General features: G+C 31.9%; 2 protein-coding genes across 4 annotated transcripts; both read left to right on the forward strand.

Moving 5' to 3' along the window:
* The first annotated feature begins 904 nt into the window (after window positions 1–904).
* On the forward strand, window positions 905–5,037 carry LOC136983187 (uncharacterized). Its single transcript, XM_067279844.1, has 6 exons — window positions 905–1,020; window positions 1,813–2,005; window positions 2,101–3,395; window positions 3,466–3,671; window positions 3,739–3,921; window positions 4,842–5,037. Exons 1-6 carry the CDS (start codon window positions 1,018–1,020, stop codon window positions 4,999–5,001), a joined length of 2,040 nt encoding a protein of 679 aa, XP_067135945.1. The 5' UTR covers window positions 905–1,017; the 3' UTR covers window positions 5,002–5,037.
* Window positions 5,038–9,227: 4,190 nt separating this feature from the next.
* Window positions 9,228–13,462, forward strand: LOC136983192 (angiotensin-converting enzyme-like). 3 transcript variants are annotated; one of them, XM_067279857.1, is made up of 9 exons: window positions 9,228–9,402; window positions 9,658–9,897; window positions 9,970–10,161; window positions 10,221–10,491; window positions 10,773–10,996; window positions 11,048–11,222; window positions 11,312–11,410; window positions 13,074–13,199; window positions 13,279–13,462. In XM_067279857.1, the coding sequence occupies exons 1-9, from the start codon at window positions 9,369–9,371 to the stop codon at window positions 13,439–13,441; spliced, it is 1,524 nt and encodes a 507-aa protein (XP_067135958.1). In that variant the 5' UTR covers window positions 9,228–9,368; the 3' UTR covers window positions 13,442–13,462. The 3 variants fall into 3 exon arrangements, with proteins under 3 accessions (XP_067135958.1, XP_067135968.1, XP_067135979.1); XM_067279867.1 differs by having other exon boundaries at window positions 11,120–11,222; XM_067279878.1 differs by having other exon boundaries at window positions 13,296–13,439.
* The last annotated feature ends 5,502 nt before the right edge of the window (window positions 13,463–18,964 follow it).

Below are 18,964 nucleotides of genomic sequence, written 5' to 3' on the forward strand. Positions count from 1 at the left end.
ACAAGATTTTTTCTTTTCCCAATATAAAAAATATATTAGAAAATAAATTAAATGGATGAATTGTTATATTTAACACATCAATCAATTCTCTTCCTGCATTAATAAAAAAACAATATATATATATATTTATATAAAAAATAGGGTCATTGAATGTCACGTAAATTACTCATCATAGTAATGATATACACTAAATATATCAATTAAATATTTCTCTAAGCGCAAAATATAAACTAGAGAAATATTATTTAAAATTTTTGACAAGGAGAGAGGAAGTTTGTTTCTCTGCAAGGCATGGAAAGTTAGAAAGGGAAGCCGAACTTAAGGAGAGTCATTAAGGAAATAAATACATAAATAATTCAAAACTGTTTAAAAATTAATTCATTTTAAAACTAGAATTTTGTAATTTATTATTATAATTTGAAAAGGTTTGTAAATATTTTAAAAAAATTTTAAAAGCTTTTTTTTTATCAATCACTCTTTAAAATTGTCATTTATTCCATGGTATGATGGAAAGGTGTTTGATTGATAATTAATGAGATGAGAGGGTGATTTCTGTAAAAAAATTATTAATTGTTACGCCCTTAAATGGTTAAAATCGATATGTAAAGATGTAAAATTTTAATATTTTTAAAGAAATTGTCTGTTTTCTTACTCTTTTTTAATATCGTGGATTTAGGGGATTAATTTCAGGACAGATTACAAGGCTTTCTGAATGTGTATGCGTGTGTGTGTGTATGTGAGTGTGTGTGTGTGTGTGTGACACACAGAAACGGAACTAGCTCCACCCAGAAGCAGACCTGGGCGTTAGTACGACAGGCCTAGGGAACGAGCATAGCAAAACAATTTGATTTAAGAAAGGATGGAAATGCGTTGAAGGTGAAGAGGTATTTTGTCAAAGTGCATAGCATCATCATAAGGAAAAACTGATCGGGAATTTACAGTTGAACATGGGATGCTGGATAAAATGGGACGATAAAGAAATAACGCTATGGAAAATCTGCCCCGTTAAGCGTTTCTATGGTAAATTTTAGCAAATATTTATTTTATTATTATTTTTTTTTTCCTCGCCCATACATTTTAATTCGTACTTGGATTATAGAACTTTTAATAAATATATAAATGAGAATTTATTAATTTTTCTTTTAGGTATCTGTTAACGTTTTAATCAACTTTAATAGCTTCATCTTGTAGATAAAAATGTCTTCCTAACATTATTTCTAACGACCTCGAGCTAATTTTAAAGTTTGATTTTTTTATTATTATTTTCTTATTCTTTTTTTTCTACCTGAAGAAGAGATTAAGCTTTCGAAAAGAAAGTTAATGAGTAAAATATACTCCAGGCTATGTTAAAACATTGCAAATGAAACCGAAGATATTCTTTGAAAATATCTAGGTTACAATGCTTATAAAAAATTAATGGAATTTTTAATGAACCATTGATATTATAATGATTCAATAATGTTTGTTACAAGCGAATAAAAAAAGGGGGAAAAATATGTTTTATAAAAGAATTTATAAACTGAATTTTAAATTATTTTCGCCTCTTTTATTGATTATTTAATATAATTTTCTGGATAAAAGGAAATTAAAATTAAGATTTTTAAACATTGATTTCTCTTCTGAATAACGCTAGAACTTCTGTTTATAATATAAAGTTAGTGAACTTAATATTTTAAAAAGAAAATCAATATAATTTAACGGGAATTACGCCTATAAATATGTATGGGTATATCGATAATATGAGTGTTAATGCTAGCTCTATCGAAGTTCAAGTTTTGTCAAGTCTTATCAATGTTTATGATTTTAAAACAGATGGATGTAAACACAGCTGGCTTCACCTTTCTAATCATTCTATGTAAATACAAAATGGCTAATACTTCGGCTTCTATAAAAGTTTTTTTCTCTGTTGGCTTTCTTTGTTATCTAAACTTAGCTTATAGCCAGTTAAATCTTGGTATGAGAGCCGAATTGGTTACTATTAAGGAAATGATGGCCGATATCGAAGGTGAGTAACGAAACGCAATATGGCGACAGTGTTTAAAAAGTTTCTTTTTTTTTGTTTTATACTTCTATTTATCTATTCTAATTGATAATTTCCAGGGAAATTGGAACAGTTTAACACGTTGTATCTAACGAATTTGGCGAAAAAGGTTAAAGATGTCGAAGCCAAACTCGACACTATATCGGATAAAGTGGACGATTTGAGTAAGAAAAGCACGTTATTGGAAGATATTCAACAGTTGGTAATATCGAAAAACGAAGCGATTCAAAGAATTTCTAAAGATGTTAGCGAAATATTACGAAAACAGAGCAGTAGCGGGAGTTCGAAGTCGAAAGGAGATTCGTCGAAGTTAGAAAAAATTGACGAGAACATTCAATCCCTCTTCCAGTTATTCGGTGCTCTAGATCGGAAATTTGGTGCTTTACAGCAGGAAGTGGAGCACATGGTAAGAAGGAGCATGAACTTTCCATCTTTAGCCGAATCTCACGATTACGTTACTTATCTTGGAAACAAAATGGCGTCGTTAGAAGTGGCGGCGAAGAACCTAGGCGATTGTTTAGAATGCCATCACGCTCCTTTGGGATTGTCGTTGAAGGAAGCTATTAAAAAAACATTAGAGGCGCAAAAGACACCGATCACGGCGTGCAGTATATCAGAGATCGATCGATCTATGATCAAAGTCTTGGAAAATCAATGGCAGCCTCAATTCGAAGCGGCTCAGACGGATATCTTGCACAAGTTAGATACTTTAGGTCGATTATTGGTCGATATCAGAAAGCACATCAAGCAGGACGACGTGCCGAACGATACCGAAGTCACTTCTAATCCGCTCTGTCCAGATTTTGGAAGAGGGCCTAGCATAGCTCTGAGAAGCGATGATACAGTCAGAGACGTTAACAGTCCCGGGCGTATATTCAGGAAGCTGTGGAGAAAATTAACGGATCCTGTAAGTAAATTGAACGAGAAGATGGATCAGCTTAAGCACACCATAGATTCTGGCTCGTCAAAATGGTGTAACAACACATTTACCAAGATTACCGACTTACTGACTAAAGAAAAGCATTCTGAAGTATGTATCGCTCAATATAAGGCTCTTCAGGAGACGACTAAAGATACGAATCTTCGATTAGGTTATATCGAATCACGACAAATGAGCGTGCAAAACATTTGCAGCAAAATTTTGGTCGAAGTTGAACGCCTTCGTCACAGTCTTATTCCTCCAATTGTCCAACCTACTGAAGAAGCGCAAACACCTAGCGATCAAGCTAGAAGCTGTGCAGACTTGCAAGTGAGAGGGAACATAGTTAATGACGTCTACACCATTCTACCTAAAGGTACAACAGAACAGTTCAATGTCTATTGCGATTTCAGAACCGATGGAGGAGGTTGGACCGTAAGTAGTCCCATACGTCATTCGAACCGTGTAAAATTCGCTCCTAAACTAATATTTCTTAATAATCTAGGTCATACAAAGAAGAGGAGATTATGGCGAACCGCGAGAGAATTTTACTCAAGGTTGGGAAGCTTATAAATTGGGTTTCGGTGACTTGTTACGCGAGTTCTGGTTGGGCAACGAAAAAATCTCACAGCTGACTTCGCAGGATAGCGTCAAATTAAGGATCGAATTAGAAGACTTCGACGGTCATAGAGCTTTTGCTGAATATTCTAGGTAATTAGTTCGAGTGTTCTTTTATCAATACTTAATCAATCGTTATTTATATAAACGTCTTTTGCAGATTTTATGTCGGAGAAGAGAGCGATCAATACAGATTAAATGTGGGGGAATATTCAGGAAATGCTACGGATTCTCTAAGTGTGCACGATGGTAAAATGTTCTCGACAATCGATAGAGACAATGACGAAGTTGCATCCTGTTGCAATTGTGCGACTACTTTTAAAGGAGGATGGTGGTATTACAAGTAAGTTCCAAGCACAAATAAATTAAAATTACCGATTATTTTCCGAGAAGAGAAGAGTCTGGGAAGCAAGGGGAGAAGATAATCAATGCTTGACACACTAATCATCTTTAAGTAAAAGAATATTAATTATATTTAGAAATATTTATATCGGAACTCAAAATCGATATAAGTAAATACAGAGCCTTTCAGAGGTAAATCAGGGTCGTAGTGACCTAACTTTTTGAGGCCCCATCTTATTAAAAAAATCAGATAAAAAACAAAGATTTTTTCTTAATACACAAGAAATTTAATTGAATAATAATTTGAGAATGATTACGGGGCCTAAAAAGTATTAGTTTTTGAGGCTCCTTAAACGAGAGAAAACTAGGGTCTATGATAGCTCCTACGATAAGGTCTGAGTAAAGATTCTCGTTACTCGAGAGTGAATACATATCTCTTCTTATATCAGTTTTAATAATGCAGAATAGCATGATTGGTAGGAAATCAGTAAAAATTATCTATTTTGATCGTTAGATATAATATATATTAACTTAACTTGTAGGAGTGCACAAGTAGCTGATTCATCGTCAGATTTTCCATTAGTTTGCCTGTTTTTCACAGCTAATATCTCCCTTACATGTCTTTAAACTATCAACCTTTATTGCTAAGTATATAGAATTAGCCTCAATACCCATATTTATACAATTATAATTGTATTATTACATTTTATAACTACTGTAACAACCTCTCATCTTCCTGTATCATTTTTCTTATAATCAGGTTTAGATATGATTACCTTAACTGTAAAATAATAATAATAATAATAAATGCAATTTTTTAAATTTAACAATTAATTAGCTGGAGGGATTCTTATCTCATCCTCAACAGATGATTAAGTGTTTAAAATTATTTATTTATTTATTTATTTATCTTCTTCTTAGGTGCTTCGAAGCCAATCTCAACGGACCTTATCACAGCGATCCTACGGATAATGGCTACTTTCAAGGCATTATATGGGAACGTTGGAGAGGAGATTACTCTCTAAGATACGCAGAAATGAAGATTCGACCCTTATATTTTGACAACTTGAAAGATCCTTGATGTGGTTTAACATCTCCTCCTTCTATGTCTACATCTACTGCCATTTGAAATAAAGTTATTTATCATCTAGATGTCTTTAAAAAATAAATAAATATATATATATATATATACGATATTTTTAAAAAAAATGGATTTTAAAAATAAGAAATTGGAAGGGGTGGTAAATATTTTTTATTCTTTATCGCTGTAAATAGGTAAAAAATGCTTTCTTGATCATTTGTTTCGCTGCATTAACTCACTTGTTGCACTAACATTCGGTTCGACCTTCGTTTCGCTCTGTTCGTGATAAAGTAATATTGATTGAACCATATTCTATATTTATGTGAACTGTTATTAAATGAATCAATAAAGCGTTGAGAAAAATTCATCTGAAAAATATATATATATATATATATATATATGTATGTATATTGCATACATAAACTTGAAAATTATGTCTCCGATATTGAATTTTTTCCAGAGGTTAAAGCTTAGAAAAAATGCAATTTTAAGAGAGGAAAAAAAAAACGAATTACGAAGCCGAAAACGTGCTTAAAATCTCTTATTTTTAAAGATTTTTTAAAAAAATATTTATTATAATTTAATTTTAAATACGAATAAAATATAATAATAATAATTTTAGCTGTATTTAAATCAGATTTTCATGACAGTGTTCGCGCTTAAAAATGTAAAAATATTAAAAAGTATCATTAATTTTAGCTCTAAAAATTGATTTATATATTGTTTCTTATTCATATTTTCATTTATTTATCAGAAACATTTAATATATATAGTGAGCGACGAGTTAGAATTGTCTGTTATAAAAAAATACAAAAACTATCGAATAAATAAATATATATAATTAATTCTAAGTAAACCGAAGGCTCGACTGATTTAGTATTAAATAAAATTTAAACAAAGAAGATAATTAAATTCTAAACAAAAATCTCGTGACATTTTATCAATTAAGTATTTGAGTTAAGATACGAACCCCATCAGAAGCTATAACCTTATCTAAGGCATCCAAAGCTATTTTAAAGATTTTTATTTTAATGTTTATTCAGACAGGTATTAAATTTTTAATACTTTATAGGTACAAAACAATCTTTACGATCGAACAGGGGCCATCAATCCCAATCAAGAGTAGAGAATACGTTATTAGTGCCCCTAGACGCGCATTCACCTTCATTATACTCGACTTTTGACCAACAATAAATAAATTACAAGGTTAAATATCACGAGGGGTGATCAAAAACATTAATGTAGATTTATTATTTAAAAAGTAATAATAATAATAAAATTAAATAATAAAAAAGAAAGTAGAGAAGAAGGAGAAAGGTGAAGAGGAGTGATGCCAGTGACGTCATTAAGGGTAAGACGATCCGAAGTTGGGATGTTAGGTCAATATTACCACAACGAATGAGTACTTTAACAGAATGAAGGATCATTCAATAAATTCCCCATCCTCAAAGGAGAAGAAATCTGTTGCAATATGGTGAGTAAAACTACCGAAATTTATTTATTTAAACACTTAACAAGTTTACGCATCTAGTTAAGTAGTAGGGGGTCGGAAAAATAGGGATTTATCCCTAACGCATCACCCACAACTTTTCCCCCATATATATATATTTAACGTCAATTTTAATTAATGCTAGTAGAAAAGTATAGGATATTTATGAAAACCAATCCTATTCCATAATTAATTTAACTTAATTATTGTCCAGATTGTCTTTTAGTATGTAGATTCGAGTTACTCGATTCACTTAACGATGCAAATGTTCGAAAATAATTGGCTACTACTTAACATAAATCCATTTATCTTGCGAGAAAACAATTATTTGAATCATTTTAATGTCTTTTCAACTTTTACGAGATCTTAAAAGAATTTAATAGACCAAAAAACAAAAAAAAAGGAACCTTGATGGGTTGGGTTGATTACTTTTTCACGTGTTTAAAATATATTTTGGAGGGGGGGGGTAAAATCTATAGATTTCAGGTAAGAAGAATTAAGATAATTTGACTTATTATTGCGAAAAATATATTAAATTTTAAGGAAAAAGTCTCTTAAATATGTATGCAATATCTTTAACATAAAAAATTCAAAATTTAAGACTATAAATTCAATTCCAGTAATTTTAGATTATAAAAGTAAATTATAATTAATATATTTTTATATAAATATAAGAAATTTAAATTTTTTTTGGATATAAAATTACATATAAACTATAATAAAGTAATGAGAAAATACAGTTTTAAGATATTCAAAAGAATTAAGCCAGAAATTTGAAATTTAATATAATAAAAATGTAATATAAATCCTTAAATATATATATGGAAATAAAAATCGGATATTTTTACATTTGAAAAATGAAAAATTTTGCGCATAAATTGTATAAAATTTATTTTTAAAACTCGAATATAAAATTTAAAAATTTAGGATATAAAATTCATATTTGAATTTTTCTGATATTTGTTTATATTTTATATAAAAATATTTTGCTTACATTCCTAAATTACTTTTTCATAACGTTGTATATTCGAGGATGAATTTAAATTTAACTTTAATACCCTTCCAGTAATTACATTTCAAAGCGCGAGGCTTTAAACTTGTTATTTACATGAGGCCCTTTCCTTCCACCAACTGATATATTTAAAAGAGTGAGGCCTAAAATGTAGCCTGTAGCTTGAGACTTTCATCTATAGCTTAGCTTATTGTGTGTTTTTTCTGCAAAATATACGCAGCGAAACCCGTGTACGGCGTTCTTCTAAACAGCACCACCCCCGTAAAGCGCCGACGAATGCTTACGAATAGATTTCAAACATTAAATAGAGAACTATTCGGTATTTTTAAATTAACTAAATGCACTATTTTGCATAATAAGCGACACTCAGTAACGCTTATTAAGCGACGATACAGTTTAAAACTTCAGTTTAGCGCTACACTCGATTTACCGCGTGTTTTAAACTGTATTTTCAACTAGTATGACTGTATACTCAGCGTGAATTTGGATCTTTCTGGCTTCTTTTCTACAGAACTGCATGTAATTTAATACACAAAAATATAAGAATAAAAAATTTAAGAAAGAACGAATCGATAAACTGTTAATTTATATATATTTTTAACCAAAATATTTATCTTCATATTGAACTAATCAATGTCAGCTTTCCACGTACTCGACAGCTAATAAACGTCAGTATCAGATGTTGGACACACTTAATTAATACGTCCTCAAAGGGGGCGCTTAGGTGGCAAGCGAATAAATAAGCGAGCCAATGGCATTGTTCGTTTCATATGAAACGGGCTCTGTAATTGGCTCGCTTACTTAACTGCTGCCACCTAGAGGCGACCGAGGAGTAAATAATTTGTCAATGCTAACGAATGCTTTTATCTAAAAATCTGTTAGTTTTTTCACTAGGATTTATAATAATTAACGTTGGTAAATCCTCGAATAATTCCAATTAGAATCTTGTTCTATTATTATTTTTTTCAATTTAATTCACAGAAAAATGATATTGTTGGAGTCCAGATATAATTAGTAACTGTGCATTATTACGTTTAAACACAACAGTTTCAAGTGGGATGAATTAATTTCACGTATTAATGGAGCATATACAAGAACAATGAACACGTTTACTCTCTTGATAAATGTATATGATTGCATTTTTGCATTAATGACTTTCAAATTTAATTATGTTTAATGTTATTAATAATTACAGTTTATGAAAAGATTTAACTTGGTTTTTTTCCCTTCTATTTCAGGGATTTTTAAGCTTTTTTATGCTACTCGTGATGTACCATCGGGTCGTTGATTGCAACATTAATCATGGTTTGTAAACGTTTATTTAAAAAAAAATAATTTTATTAAACGTCGCGCTAACGCGTTGCGTGTCGCGTTGTCGCTCCGTTGTTAACAACTGTAATTAAACTTGAAAAACTATTTGAATGTGTCATTAGTTTAGTTTTTAACACAAATAAGTAGTATTTATACAGTTTTTTTTTTCCTAATAATTTTAGTTAACGTCACGCTAGGGCATCGCGCGTTGCTTGTCGCGTGTTCGTCGCGCCGCGCCGTAGCGTTAGCGAATCATAAAAGATGAGATTCTTTCCCGAAATTCTCACATTTTAATTATTAATATTTCAGAAAAAATAGAACGAATGATCGAACGCAACATGATAAAATTAGAATCTGAATATCGTTTCATGATGTGGTTACTGCAGACTTTAGAATGGAATTATGCTGTTAACATGACGGTGGCTAATGGTCAAGAAAAAGACAATTTCGAGACTTCATTCAGCGAGTGGATGAGCAAATGGAAGTCATGGGCAAAAAATCTCCCATATATTCCTAAAAATAAAGTTTATAGAAGAATTATTAAAATAATGGCTAATGGAATCGTTTTTTCATCACCAGAAATGGCTAAGTACGTACTAACTTATCATAGTAGCCATATTGTCAGGGCCGGATTTAAACTTGAGGCCTTCAGCTGTAACGTGTAAAGAGGCCTTTTTTCCTCCACCAAGTAATAAATTTAAAAGCGTGAGGTTTTAGATCCTCGTACGTAAAGCCTTAAGATGTATCTTATGTGTAAATCCGGCCTATTCGTTGTAACTCTTTTGTCCATTTTCCCATTGCACCCTTAAAAAAAAATTGCTGATTTTAGATTTTCTTCATCTAGACGTACTTCAGAATTGCGGAATTCAGATGGCCGCCATTTATGCAAGAGGACAAGTGGAATTGAGTCAACTTCGTTTGCAGTTATTGGGGGAAGAAGAAGTAGGATTTGCCATGTCTAAAGTCAAAAATCCTTCAGTTTTAAAGAAGTTATGGCGTGAGTGGAGATATACCGTGGGAAACCGGATAAAACCACTATTTTTACAATTAGTATCATTGCTTAACACTGCAGCTAGGGAGAATGGTAATTATACTAATTTGCATAAAAGTAACCGCAATGATTCTCCGATAAAATGGATGATTTTAATTATCAAAGGTTACCACGATATTGGAGAGATATGGAGATCCGAATTGGGAATAGACGATTTAATTGAGGTTGCCCATCAATTATGGGGTAAAGTATCAGATTTCTACTACAACATACACGCATTTGTGAGACGACGATTGATGAAAGTGTACGGAAAACAATACTTTAACAACGACGGCATCATACCCGTTCATCTATTAGGTATGACATTAAAAAAACACAATTTTAAATTCTTGTAGCACTAAAGTTTTCTTTTGTAGGAAGCCTCTGGGGAGATAATTGGGAGTCTTTAGGAAATTTCGTCCTTCCATACCCCAACGTGACAGTTCCTGACATTACTGAATCTATGCTTAAACGAAACTTAACAGTTAAAGATATGCTAAAGATTTCAGAACGATTTTATACATCTATGGGTATGTTTCCCATGACTAAATCATTCTGGAAGAATTCAATGTTTGTAAGACCGCAGGATAAAAGAGCTGTCGATTGTCACGGTTCTGCTTTTGATTTTTCTATTAACGACGATTTTAGGTATGTAAAATTGTAAAACTATTGTTACTTATTTACATTACAATCGATTTATTAATTTCCTTAATTTAAAACTTAATATATCTCCTTTATGTAAGCTAATTCAGTTGCTAGTATGATCTAGATCAGTGCTTCTGAACCTTCTTCTAGCGTAACCTACTGAAATAGCGTGACATTACCTTGAAGTAAGGTTAGAAATCTAGTAATTAAGAAACACTGATCTATATAAATAAAAGATCTGGATATTTGGAATTCGATTGTTAATTTCTTTCCACGCTTCACAGGATTAAGATATGTGCGGAAATAACGGAAAAGGATTTGAGAACCATCATACACGAAATGGGACACGTGGAATATTTTATGTCCTATCGGATACAACCCACGATTTTTCGATCAGGAGCCAATTCGGCATTTCACGAAGCTATAGGAGAAACTATGGTTTATTCGGCATTTAGCCCTAAATGCTTAAAACACTTTGGACTATGGAACGGAGCAACGTTATCCAAAGGTAAAAATTATTACTAGAAAAATATTTATATTAATTATAATAATTAAGTAGTAATTTCACGTTTTCTCTCGACCGTACAGAACAAGAAATTAAACTTATTAATGCAACGAGCATTGGCCAAAGTAGTTTTCCTCCCCTGGTCGCTTCTCATAGATCTTTGGAGATACGAAGTATTCGAAGGAAGTTTATCTTCCAGCGATATGACTAAAAGATGGTGGGAATTAAGGTAATATACTTTACAATAATAAGGTTTTATGCTTCATATACCCAGAAAGATATAAAGTAAAGATATAAACAACATTAACCTATTTACAGGAAGTATTATCAAGGTGTTGGCCCTCCTTCGGAAGAAGATATAAAGGAATTCGATCCTGGAACTAAATATCACGTGGCTAACAATGTACCTTACATCAGGTAATTCGGTTAATGCACAGAATTTTATCAATGATTTTAAATTTTATCGAAGATGCCACAGAAAATTTGAAAGCTTTTTGCAATCAATCAAAAGCAAAACTTAAATATATCTGAATATACCAATTATTGATTTTTGCATCTAAAATTAAGACCCAACTTTTTGTTAGAGAAAGTTAGAGATCCCAATTAATTGAGATTAGAAAGTTAGAGATCCCAATTAATTGATTAATTAATTAACAATTATAAATTAGCAAAGGTTAATTTACTAGATTATAATTAGTAAAGTTAGCAGTGGCGGATTAATACCTTCCGAAGCCCCTGGGCACAGAAGATTGGGGGCCTCTCTACATAATTTTACGAAATTATCTAATAACATCTAATTGTGGCTACAGAATTATTTATAAGCTATGATATACAATTCTCTTGTTTTAATTTTGTTTTGGGGCCTGGGGCGTAGTGGGCAATCCGCCATTGAAGGTCAGCCTTTGCAGATTGAGATTTCGGATTGCCAGCGAAATAATTTGGCAGGAAGATCCTGAAATTTAATCTCCATTTTAAAAAATGATACTAAAGTGATATAAATTAGAGTTTCCTGTAATAAATGTTAAAAATATTTGTTTTTATATATATTTTATTGAATGGAAAATAGATTGGAAGTTACATTTGTGATTGGTTCGGGCCTTTCTAAGTAAAAACTTCAATAGAAAGTCCTATCTTAACTCTTGTATTCAACTTTATTTGCCATTTTTTTGAAGTTTTAAAGTACTTTTTCAAGAAAACTATTCTATTTATAAATGTTTTAATCATTGTACCTATTAATTAATAAATGAAATCATTTATTTTAAAGGAAAATGATTTAAGAAATGAGAAATGTTCGCTCATAAAGTATTTAAAGCAATTCCACTGATTTGTTCATTCATGAAATATTCACTTGTCTTTCATGAATTATTCATTTATCGATACAAAAAAATTATTTGAAAAGAATAAAATTGATTTGTACTTTGTTCTTGACGTAAGAAGTTTTAAAACCAATTCAATAAAAGCAAGTTTGAATTATTAATTAGCCAAAAGAAATCAATTTTTTTTTAATTTTTTATTATTTGTTTTGGAAGATTTAAAAATATTTATTTTTAACTTGACAAACTCATTGACTTCGATTCGTGACATTCATTTTGTTTATATTTACTGATTTTTTTATTTTTTCAATTATGTCCACTAGATGGCAGCACTTTATTTTACTTAAAAAAAGTATATATATTCATTTCATGAGACCAAATACAGTACTGTATATAGTTTTTCAAAAACAACCATTTTATTATTTTAATATTGTTATTCCCGTAGTATTGATAATGAGAAAGCTAAGCTTATAATTTAAAAAAAAATAATTTTTATATTTTCTTAATAAATAGATGGTTTAAGTTTAGAACTCTAGCGCCATCTTGTTACAATTTTTAAAACTAATTAGTTAATAAATTTATTTATTTTTTTTTGTATTATATCCTTTCCGAAACTTAAAAGGGGATTAATATGTCAGATAGGCCTTTTATCTGGCATATTATATGACAATTATTTATTGGTATTGACAAATAAGAAATTGCTGTATAATCCAACGTTTAATGCGATACAATTATCTATTCTTATTATTTATTCTGTGGCATTCCAGATACTATTTCAGTCGATTTCTTGAACATCAGATTCACGAATCTCTTTGCCGCATGTCAGAATCCGCAGGCGAATCCTTACACCATTGTTGTCTGTATGGCGCAACAAATGCAGGTTCCATTTTGAGGTAAAATATACTTTTAAATTTACGTAAGCATAAAGGAATTGACTGTAATTTTGATATTTCCATTTTTTCTTTTTAACAGAAAAGCTCTGTCTTTAGGTTCTTCCAGTTCTTGGCAACACGTACTGAAATTGATAACTGGTAAAGAAGAAATGAGCGCCGATTCCCTTCTAAAATATTATCGTCCCTTATACGAATGGCTAAAGAATGAAAATGGTAATGAAGGAGATTTAGGATTGAAATAAACATTCTAATACGTAGTAAACCATTTTATGTATTTAATGAATAGTTAATAAAACAATAAAAGCATCAAAATATAACAATTTTATCATTCAGAACGTACGAAAATATTCGTTCGAGGAGAGCTTGAGGATTCTCCTTTCTAATCGTGTCCATCATGGGTTCGGCCACGATAGGTTTGCTATACGGGTCCTCTTAGTGAAAAGAATTTAAAAAAAAAAAAAAAAAAAAAAAAGGTGGAAGCGAACTGCGTTAAAACGATAGTTTTGGAAAGAAACCTGACCTATTTATTGATTATATTTTAAAATAGTTGCTTAAAATTAAACCAGTGTTATAAAAAATCCAGCAACGAGTCGTGTAACTTTAACAAGCAAGAAAGCTTAAAATTGTGGTGGTGCCATCTGTTATGATATTCTAGTAAAAATACTTTTTATATTATTAATTACAGTGGCGTGCCGTGACATTTGATGATAGGGAAGCTGTGCTTCTGTAAGAAGCCGACTTCCAGGAGCAATCAGTTAATTGCGCGTCAGTGATGGCCTAGGGTCCATTCGTACGTGCGTGGTGGCGGAAGAGACGTACCTGACAAAAACCGACAAAAAAGAAATGTAAAATAAACATATACTATGTACAAAATAGTTCGCTTTAGGACAATCAGCCGTTCGGACATCCTGGGCGTCGATGTGGTTCTTCGATGGTCGATCGAAGGTGGCCCCGGGACAGTGGCGTTGACAAATCTGTAGGGCGCGGGGAGACTTCCTCCGTTGGCGTCAGGGACACGATCTATGTCCGAAGTGGCACGGGTTACAGGTTGGCACAATAGACGAGAAATTGTTTTTTTTTTTTTTTTTTTTTTTTTTGCGCGTTGACACGCGGCGTTTTGGTTATTCGGAACATCAACCGAGTGCCAGGTGTCCTCGATTGTCGGGGATTATATCAATCTCCGTTCTTTCTTTCGTTCATCTAATTGGTCATTTTCCCTCAATCGCGTTTCCCAAGTGCTTGGCGTCCCTGGTTCCCAAGTGCTTGCAAGTGTCCCTGGTTACTAAATGTAACGAGACTCTTACCTGGAGCGGGAGAAAAGTCAAAATCGAAGACGAATTCGATCTTCCACCGATCATAGGACGACTTCCTTCCGCGATTTATGGTTTCTGCCTGGCAGTTTGATATAAACAATGGGTGTCCGACTACAAACGACTTTTACCTATGTTTTTTTAAACTAATAAATTTCTCTCTAAATTAACCGTTTTTTTGCGTCTTTCGTGACGGGTCAGACCTGTCCGGTACATGACATTTCCATAAAAGTTTTAAACAAATACTGGAAATGACAAAAATAAACAATTTATGTATTTCAGTTCTAAAATACAAATAATACATACATAATACAAATTGATACGATACAAACAATGATAGAGAAACTTGTTTTTTTAAGTTTTTATAAACTAACTCTATTCGGCGATTTTTTCCGCCAAGTCGTTAATTACTTTATCATAAAAGTCGCTGGTCGTCGACTTCATCAACGTATTTGAAAGCTCTTTTTCTACCGAAAGCAACGCTAGCGACCACAATTTTTCTCCGACTGAGTGTTCCTGGCCAATGTATGAATTTGCTTCGTGGTCGAAAAAGTGCGCTCAACAAACCCACCGGTAGATGGTACCGTAAACATTAATGGTATTAAACCGTATATTTCTTTTAGTACGTCTTTGTTCGGATCGACATTAATTATAATATGTTTTATATATAAGAGTTACTTGTCAATATAGTCCGGACACGAATATAAATATTGCGATTCGCTACGTAATTTAGATAAATCAAAAAATTTCCCATAAAATTTACTTAATTTAAAGAATTAAAACACGCTTGGAAAAATTGTTTTTCATAGTATTAAAATTATTAACATCTAAAATTGATAAAAATTCTAAAGATTTCATGTCTGAAAATCTGTCAATATAATTACAGTATAATTAAAAGAAAATTATAATCAAATATAACTTTGCAAAGAAACGTATATAAAAATAACATTGAATACTCTTTACTTTTTAAATCTTAAACAATTCACTTAGTCACATAGCTCCCTACCCAGTGGCTAAGGGATAGAATCGTTGGAAGCGTTACATTTGTGTAGCTTCCACCAGCTAAACCGGATGAGGTTGGTGCTCTGTAAAGCGCATGCGCCAATGCCCTCTGGCTGCTTTACACCATTCAGTTATTCTCGCCTGGAAGCTGTCTGGTAAGCGCTTCCACTCCCCCACTGATATTCGAATATGCAATAGCAATCTTATCTTTTGTTTCACATGTATGATAGTATAGAAATTTGTAATAAGATACATAATGCAGTTATAATAAAATATTAATTTTAATTAATTCAAAGTACGTTAAAATATGAAAATTTATATTTTAGAAACTACAAGAGGTCATTGGAAGGTGGAAGCGCCGCTTCCACCGCTTCCAATGACGGCATGCCACTGATTAATTATTATAAAATAGCAAAAAGCTTAATTTTGAGGGTAGAGATGAATAAATGCAAATAACGTGTAAAATCGCCATTAAGTCCGACCCTACTTGAGATACGACACACGTCCCTCCTTCATCCTCCCTCAGAAAAAACGGTTAATGTTACCTATGGTGCCAAAATGGAGGCCCGTCTCTGATTCAAGGAAACAGAAGAAAGAAAACAGTGGGGACACACGCTCTAACCTAACTTAACCTATTCTAATAAATTACCATAATTATTACAACCAAATTATTAGAATAGGTTAGGTTAGAACGTGTGTCCCCACTGTTTTCTTTCTTCTGTTTCCTTGAATCAGAGACGAGCCGCCATTTTGGCACCATGGGTAACATTAACAGAAAAAACTCCTAAATTTTTTTGAATTTCTCGACATTGCAAGGTCGCAAAAATGTAAGAATTTTTCGGGCCATTGTTTGACCGATGGCCATACTTTCTCTAATAGCAAGGATAGTAAAATTTTACGGCTCGATTATTTATTTTTATAATTGGTTTATTATATAAACAGAAATATAGAACTGTGTCAATACAAGTGCGTAAGTTACGTAAGTAACTATCAACATAATTTATTTTACATTAAATATTTGTCCGAATGCTTAATTAGCTATTTTCGTAACCGCTATCAAAAACAAATACATGAAAAAATCCAACTCTCACTGCAATGCCTAATGATATTTCGTGTTTTCATCTGTAATTTAAAACTATATCAACGAAAACGTAAAGCCAATTTAAAACATGTAACTCCTGGTGTTCTCTTTCTAAATTCTGCTAAATAACTTAGCAGAATTTAGCAGCTGGCATCCGAACCATTCCACATCACAGATGCGCTATAATCTATATTTTCCTTTCCACACAGCCAAAAATTTGGCAAAAATATATATCTGTACTTTAAAAAAAGACATTTATTGAATAATATTTAAAGAATATTTTACTCGTTATTGTTATTTACAATTTTTTTAATATATAAATCTCGTTTCTAACTTCAAAATTAAGCTTTTCGCCATTTTACAACATAAGAAAATTTTTAAACGTAATCTCGTTATAGATGACGCCACACACGATTTTACCTTTTTTTTATACCGGGAAACTTACTGATTCCGATTAACTATATATGAACTTCCGGTTTGGACTGGAAGTGACGTTATTTCAATTCAAAAGTTTCCTCCCGAACGGTTTACTTCGCCTGTCTAAACACCTGGCCTCACGTCAAAAATCAAGTTATCGGTATATTAATTGTCTTAATTCTAAGTTAGAATATTTTATCGATATAAATACAAATTATTAAAAAAAACTAAAGTAAAAATTAATAAACAAATTCAAGATTTTAAAAATACTTTATTAGTTCAATTTACGACCATTCTTGTTGAATGGTCGTATTGAACTAATAAAGTATTGAATGCCAGGGGAAAGTGAAAGTTGACCTGGAATGTCACAAGTAAAATTTTGTAAATAAAACTATTGTTATAAAATGTTATTATTAGTTCAAATTCTAATAATATTACTTGCAAAGATATTGGATTCTAGCAGAGAAATGTACATATTATTCCACAGTTCTCTTTGCTTTGTAGGCAAACTTTCCTACAACCCCATGAACACAAACCTGCATCTACTTCCAAGAATATTCCAAACAACACAATCAAAAGTAACATAAATGCAACCGCTCGTATAATTTTTGTCTGTAATTAAATAATAAAACGTTGAAATCTAATATTATATGTATTATGGCACCAAAACAGTCATACCTATTAGACTTATTATACTGGCACCAGGAGACATATAGATCTAAAGGAAATATGCCTCCCAGTGGTAGAGTGGATAACACCACTAAACATTAGGTAGTTGGTCGTGGGTTCTCGCCTGGCTGGCCACATGGTTTTCTTTACGTTTATAATTATCTAAATAGAGGCCAGTTTTCCATGGTCCATGAAAGACCTCCCGGGAGGCACTCCTCCCTCGACAGATCGCCTATGCGTCGTGTTGCCGCAAAAAGTAAATCAATCTAAAGGAATAAAGTTATTTATCTTTTCCTTTCCTGTGTGTTATTATGGTATACAATTTGGAACTAATCCTTCGTTAGCCATTACATGTCCCAGTTAAATTTGGCACAGTAGTTTGTGTATAAAGGCGTTGATGCTATTAAATTTTGCTGTTTAAAGGTCGAGGATGTGAGGAGACGAAGGACATGTATCATATCTGGAATCGGGTGGAATTTAATGAAGATTTTACTCGTTATTAGCATTTATAATTTGTTTATAAAACTCTCCTCCACCTTCAAAATTAAGCTTTTTTCTATTTTATAATAATAATATGAAAAGTTCTATGCCGGTGTTATGAGCCTAATATATCAGGCTGTTTTAATGCCATAATATATATAATATTGAATAATTAGACATGAAGCAAATTATAAAAAAATTCAGATCTATATAGCAGATATGATCATTTTATATTAATTAATTTACCTTAAATTTCATATACTTACAAGTCCTTTTATATTGAATTTAATATATAATAAACTTCCCGAAGCCCGCTACATCGATACTCAATCAAACCATCGCCTTAATTAATATCTAATCATTAATAATTGCAAATTTATAGCCTGATTAATTAAGGCGATCGTTCAGTTGGGTATAAAATATAATGTTAACAGTAACGTTCATACCTCCATTTTTTGCCACGCACTTGTATTTACTGTCGTACGACATGTACTGTACTACTTAACTCAAATTGTACAGATGTTTGCAGATGTTTTTTTAATGCCGAATTTAGCTCGTGCTCGATGTATGGTGTGTTGTAATCTGTGTTAGTGGAGCTGTGAATGTGTATGAGTTTTATCTGTATTTGGGATTGAAATGGTGATTAAATATTTCGGCTTGACGGTTTGGGTCGACGATAGTCTGCTCGTCTTGCTTGATGATGAGGTGGACGTTTGGGAATTATCTTTAGTGCGCAGTAGGTGTATGATTTACCACAGATTGTTCTTGTAGTTAGGAGATGTAGTTAGTTGTTTCCAAAAGGCACG

The sequence above is a fragment of the Centruroides vittatus genome, unplaced genomic scaffold (genome assembly GCF_030686945.1).
Source record: "Centruroides vittatus isolate TY-2023 unplaced genomic scaffold, ASM3068694v2 contig_12, whole genome shotgun sequence".
Taxonomy (NCBI): Eukaryota; Metazoa; Arthropoda; class Arachnida; order Scorpiones; family Buthidae; genus Centruroides; species Centruroides vittatus.

What these genes read in the sequence shown, in the direction of transcription:
- LOC136983187 (XM_067279844.1), top strand. An exon ending in AATGATGGCCGATATCGAAG is followed by an intron (nt 2,006 to 2,100) that starts GTGAGTAACGAA and finishes GATAATTTCCAG; the next exon opens with GGAAATTGGAACAGTTTAAC. An exon ending in GCTTTTGCTGAATATTCTAG is followed by an intron (nt 3,672 to 3,738) that starts GTAATTAGTTCG and finishes CGTCTTTTGCAG; the next exon opens with ATTTTATGTCGGAGAAGAGA.
- LOC136983192 (XM_067279857.1), top strand. Translation starts at nt 9,369, where the DNA reads ATGGAATCGTTTTTTCATCACCAGAAATGGCTAA. An exon ending in AACAATGTACCTTACATCAG is followed by an intron (nt 11,411 to 13,073) that starts GTAATTCGGTTA and finishes GTGGCATTCCAG; the next exon opens with ATACTATTTCAGTCGATTTC. An exon ending in AATGCAGGTTCCATTTTGAG is followed by an intron (nt 13,200 to 13,278) that starts GTAAAATATACT and finishes TCTTTTTAACAG; the next exon opens with AAAAGCTCTGTCTTTAGGTT.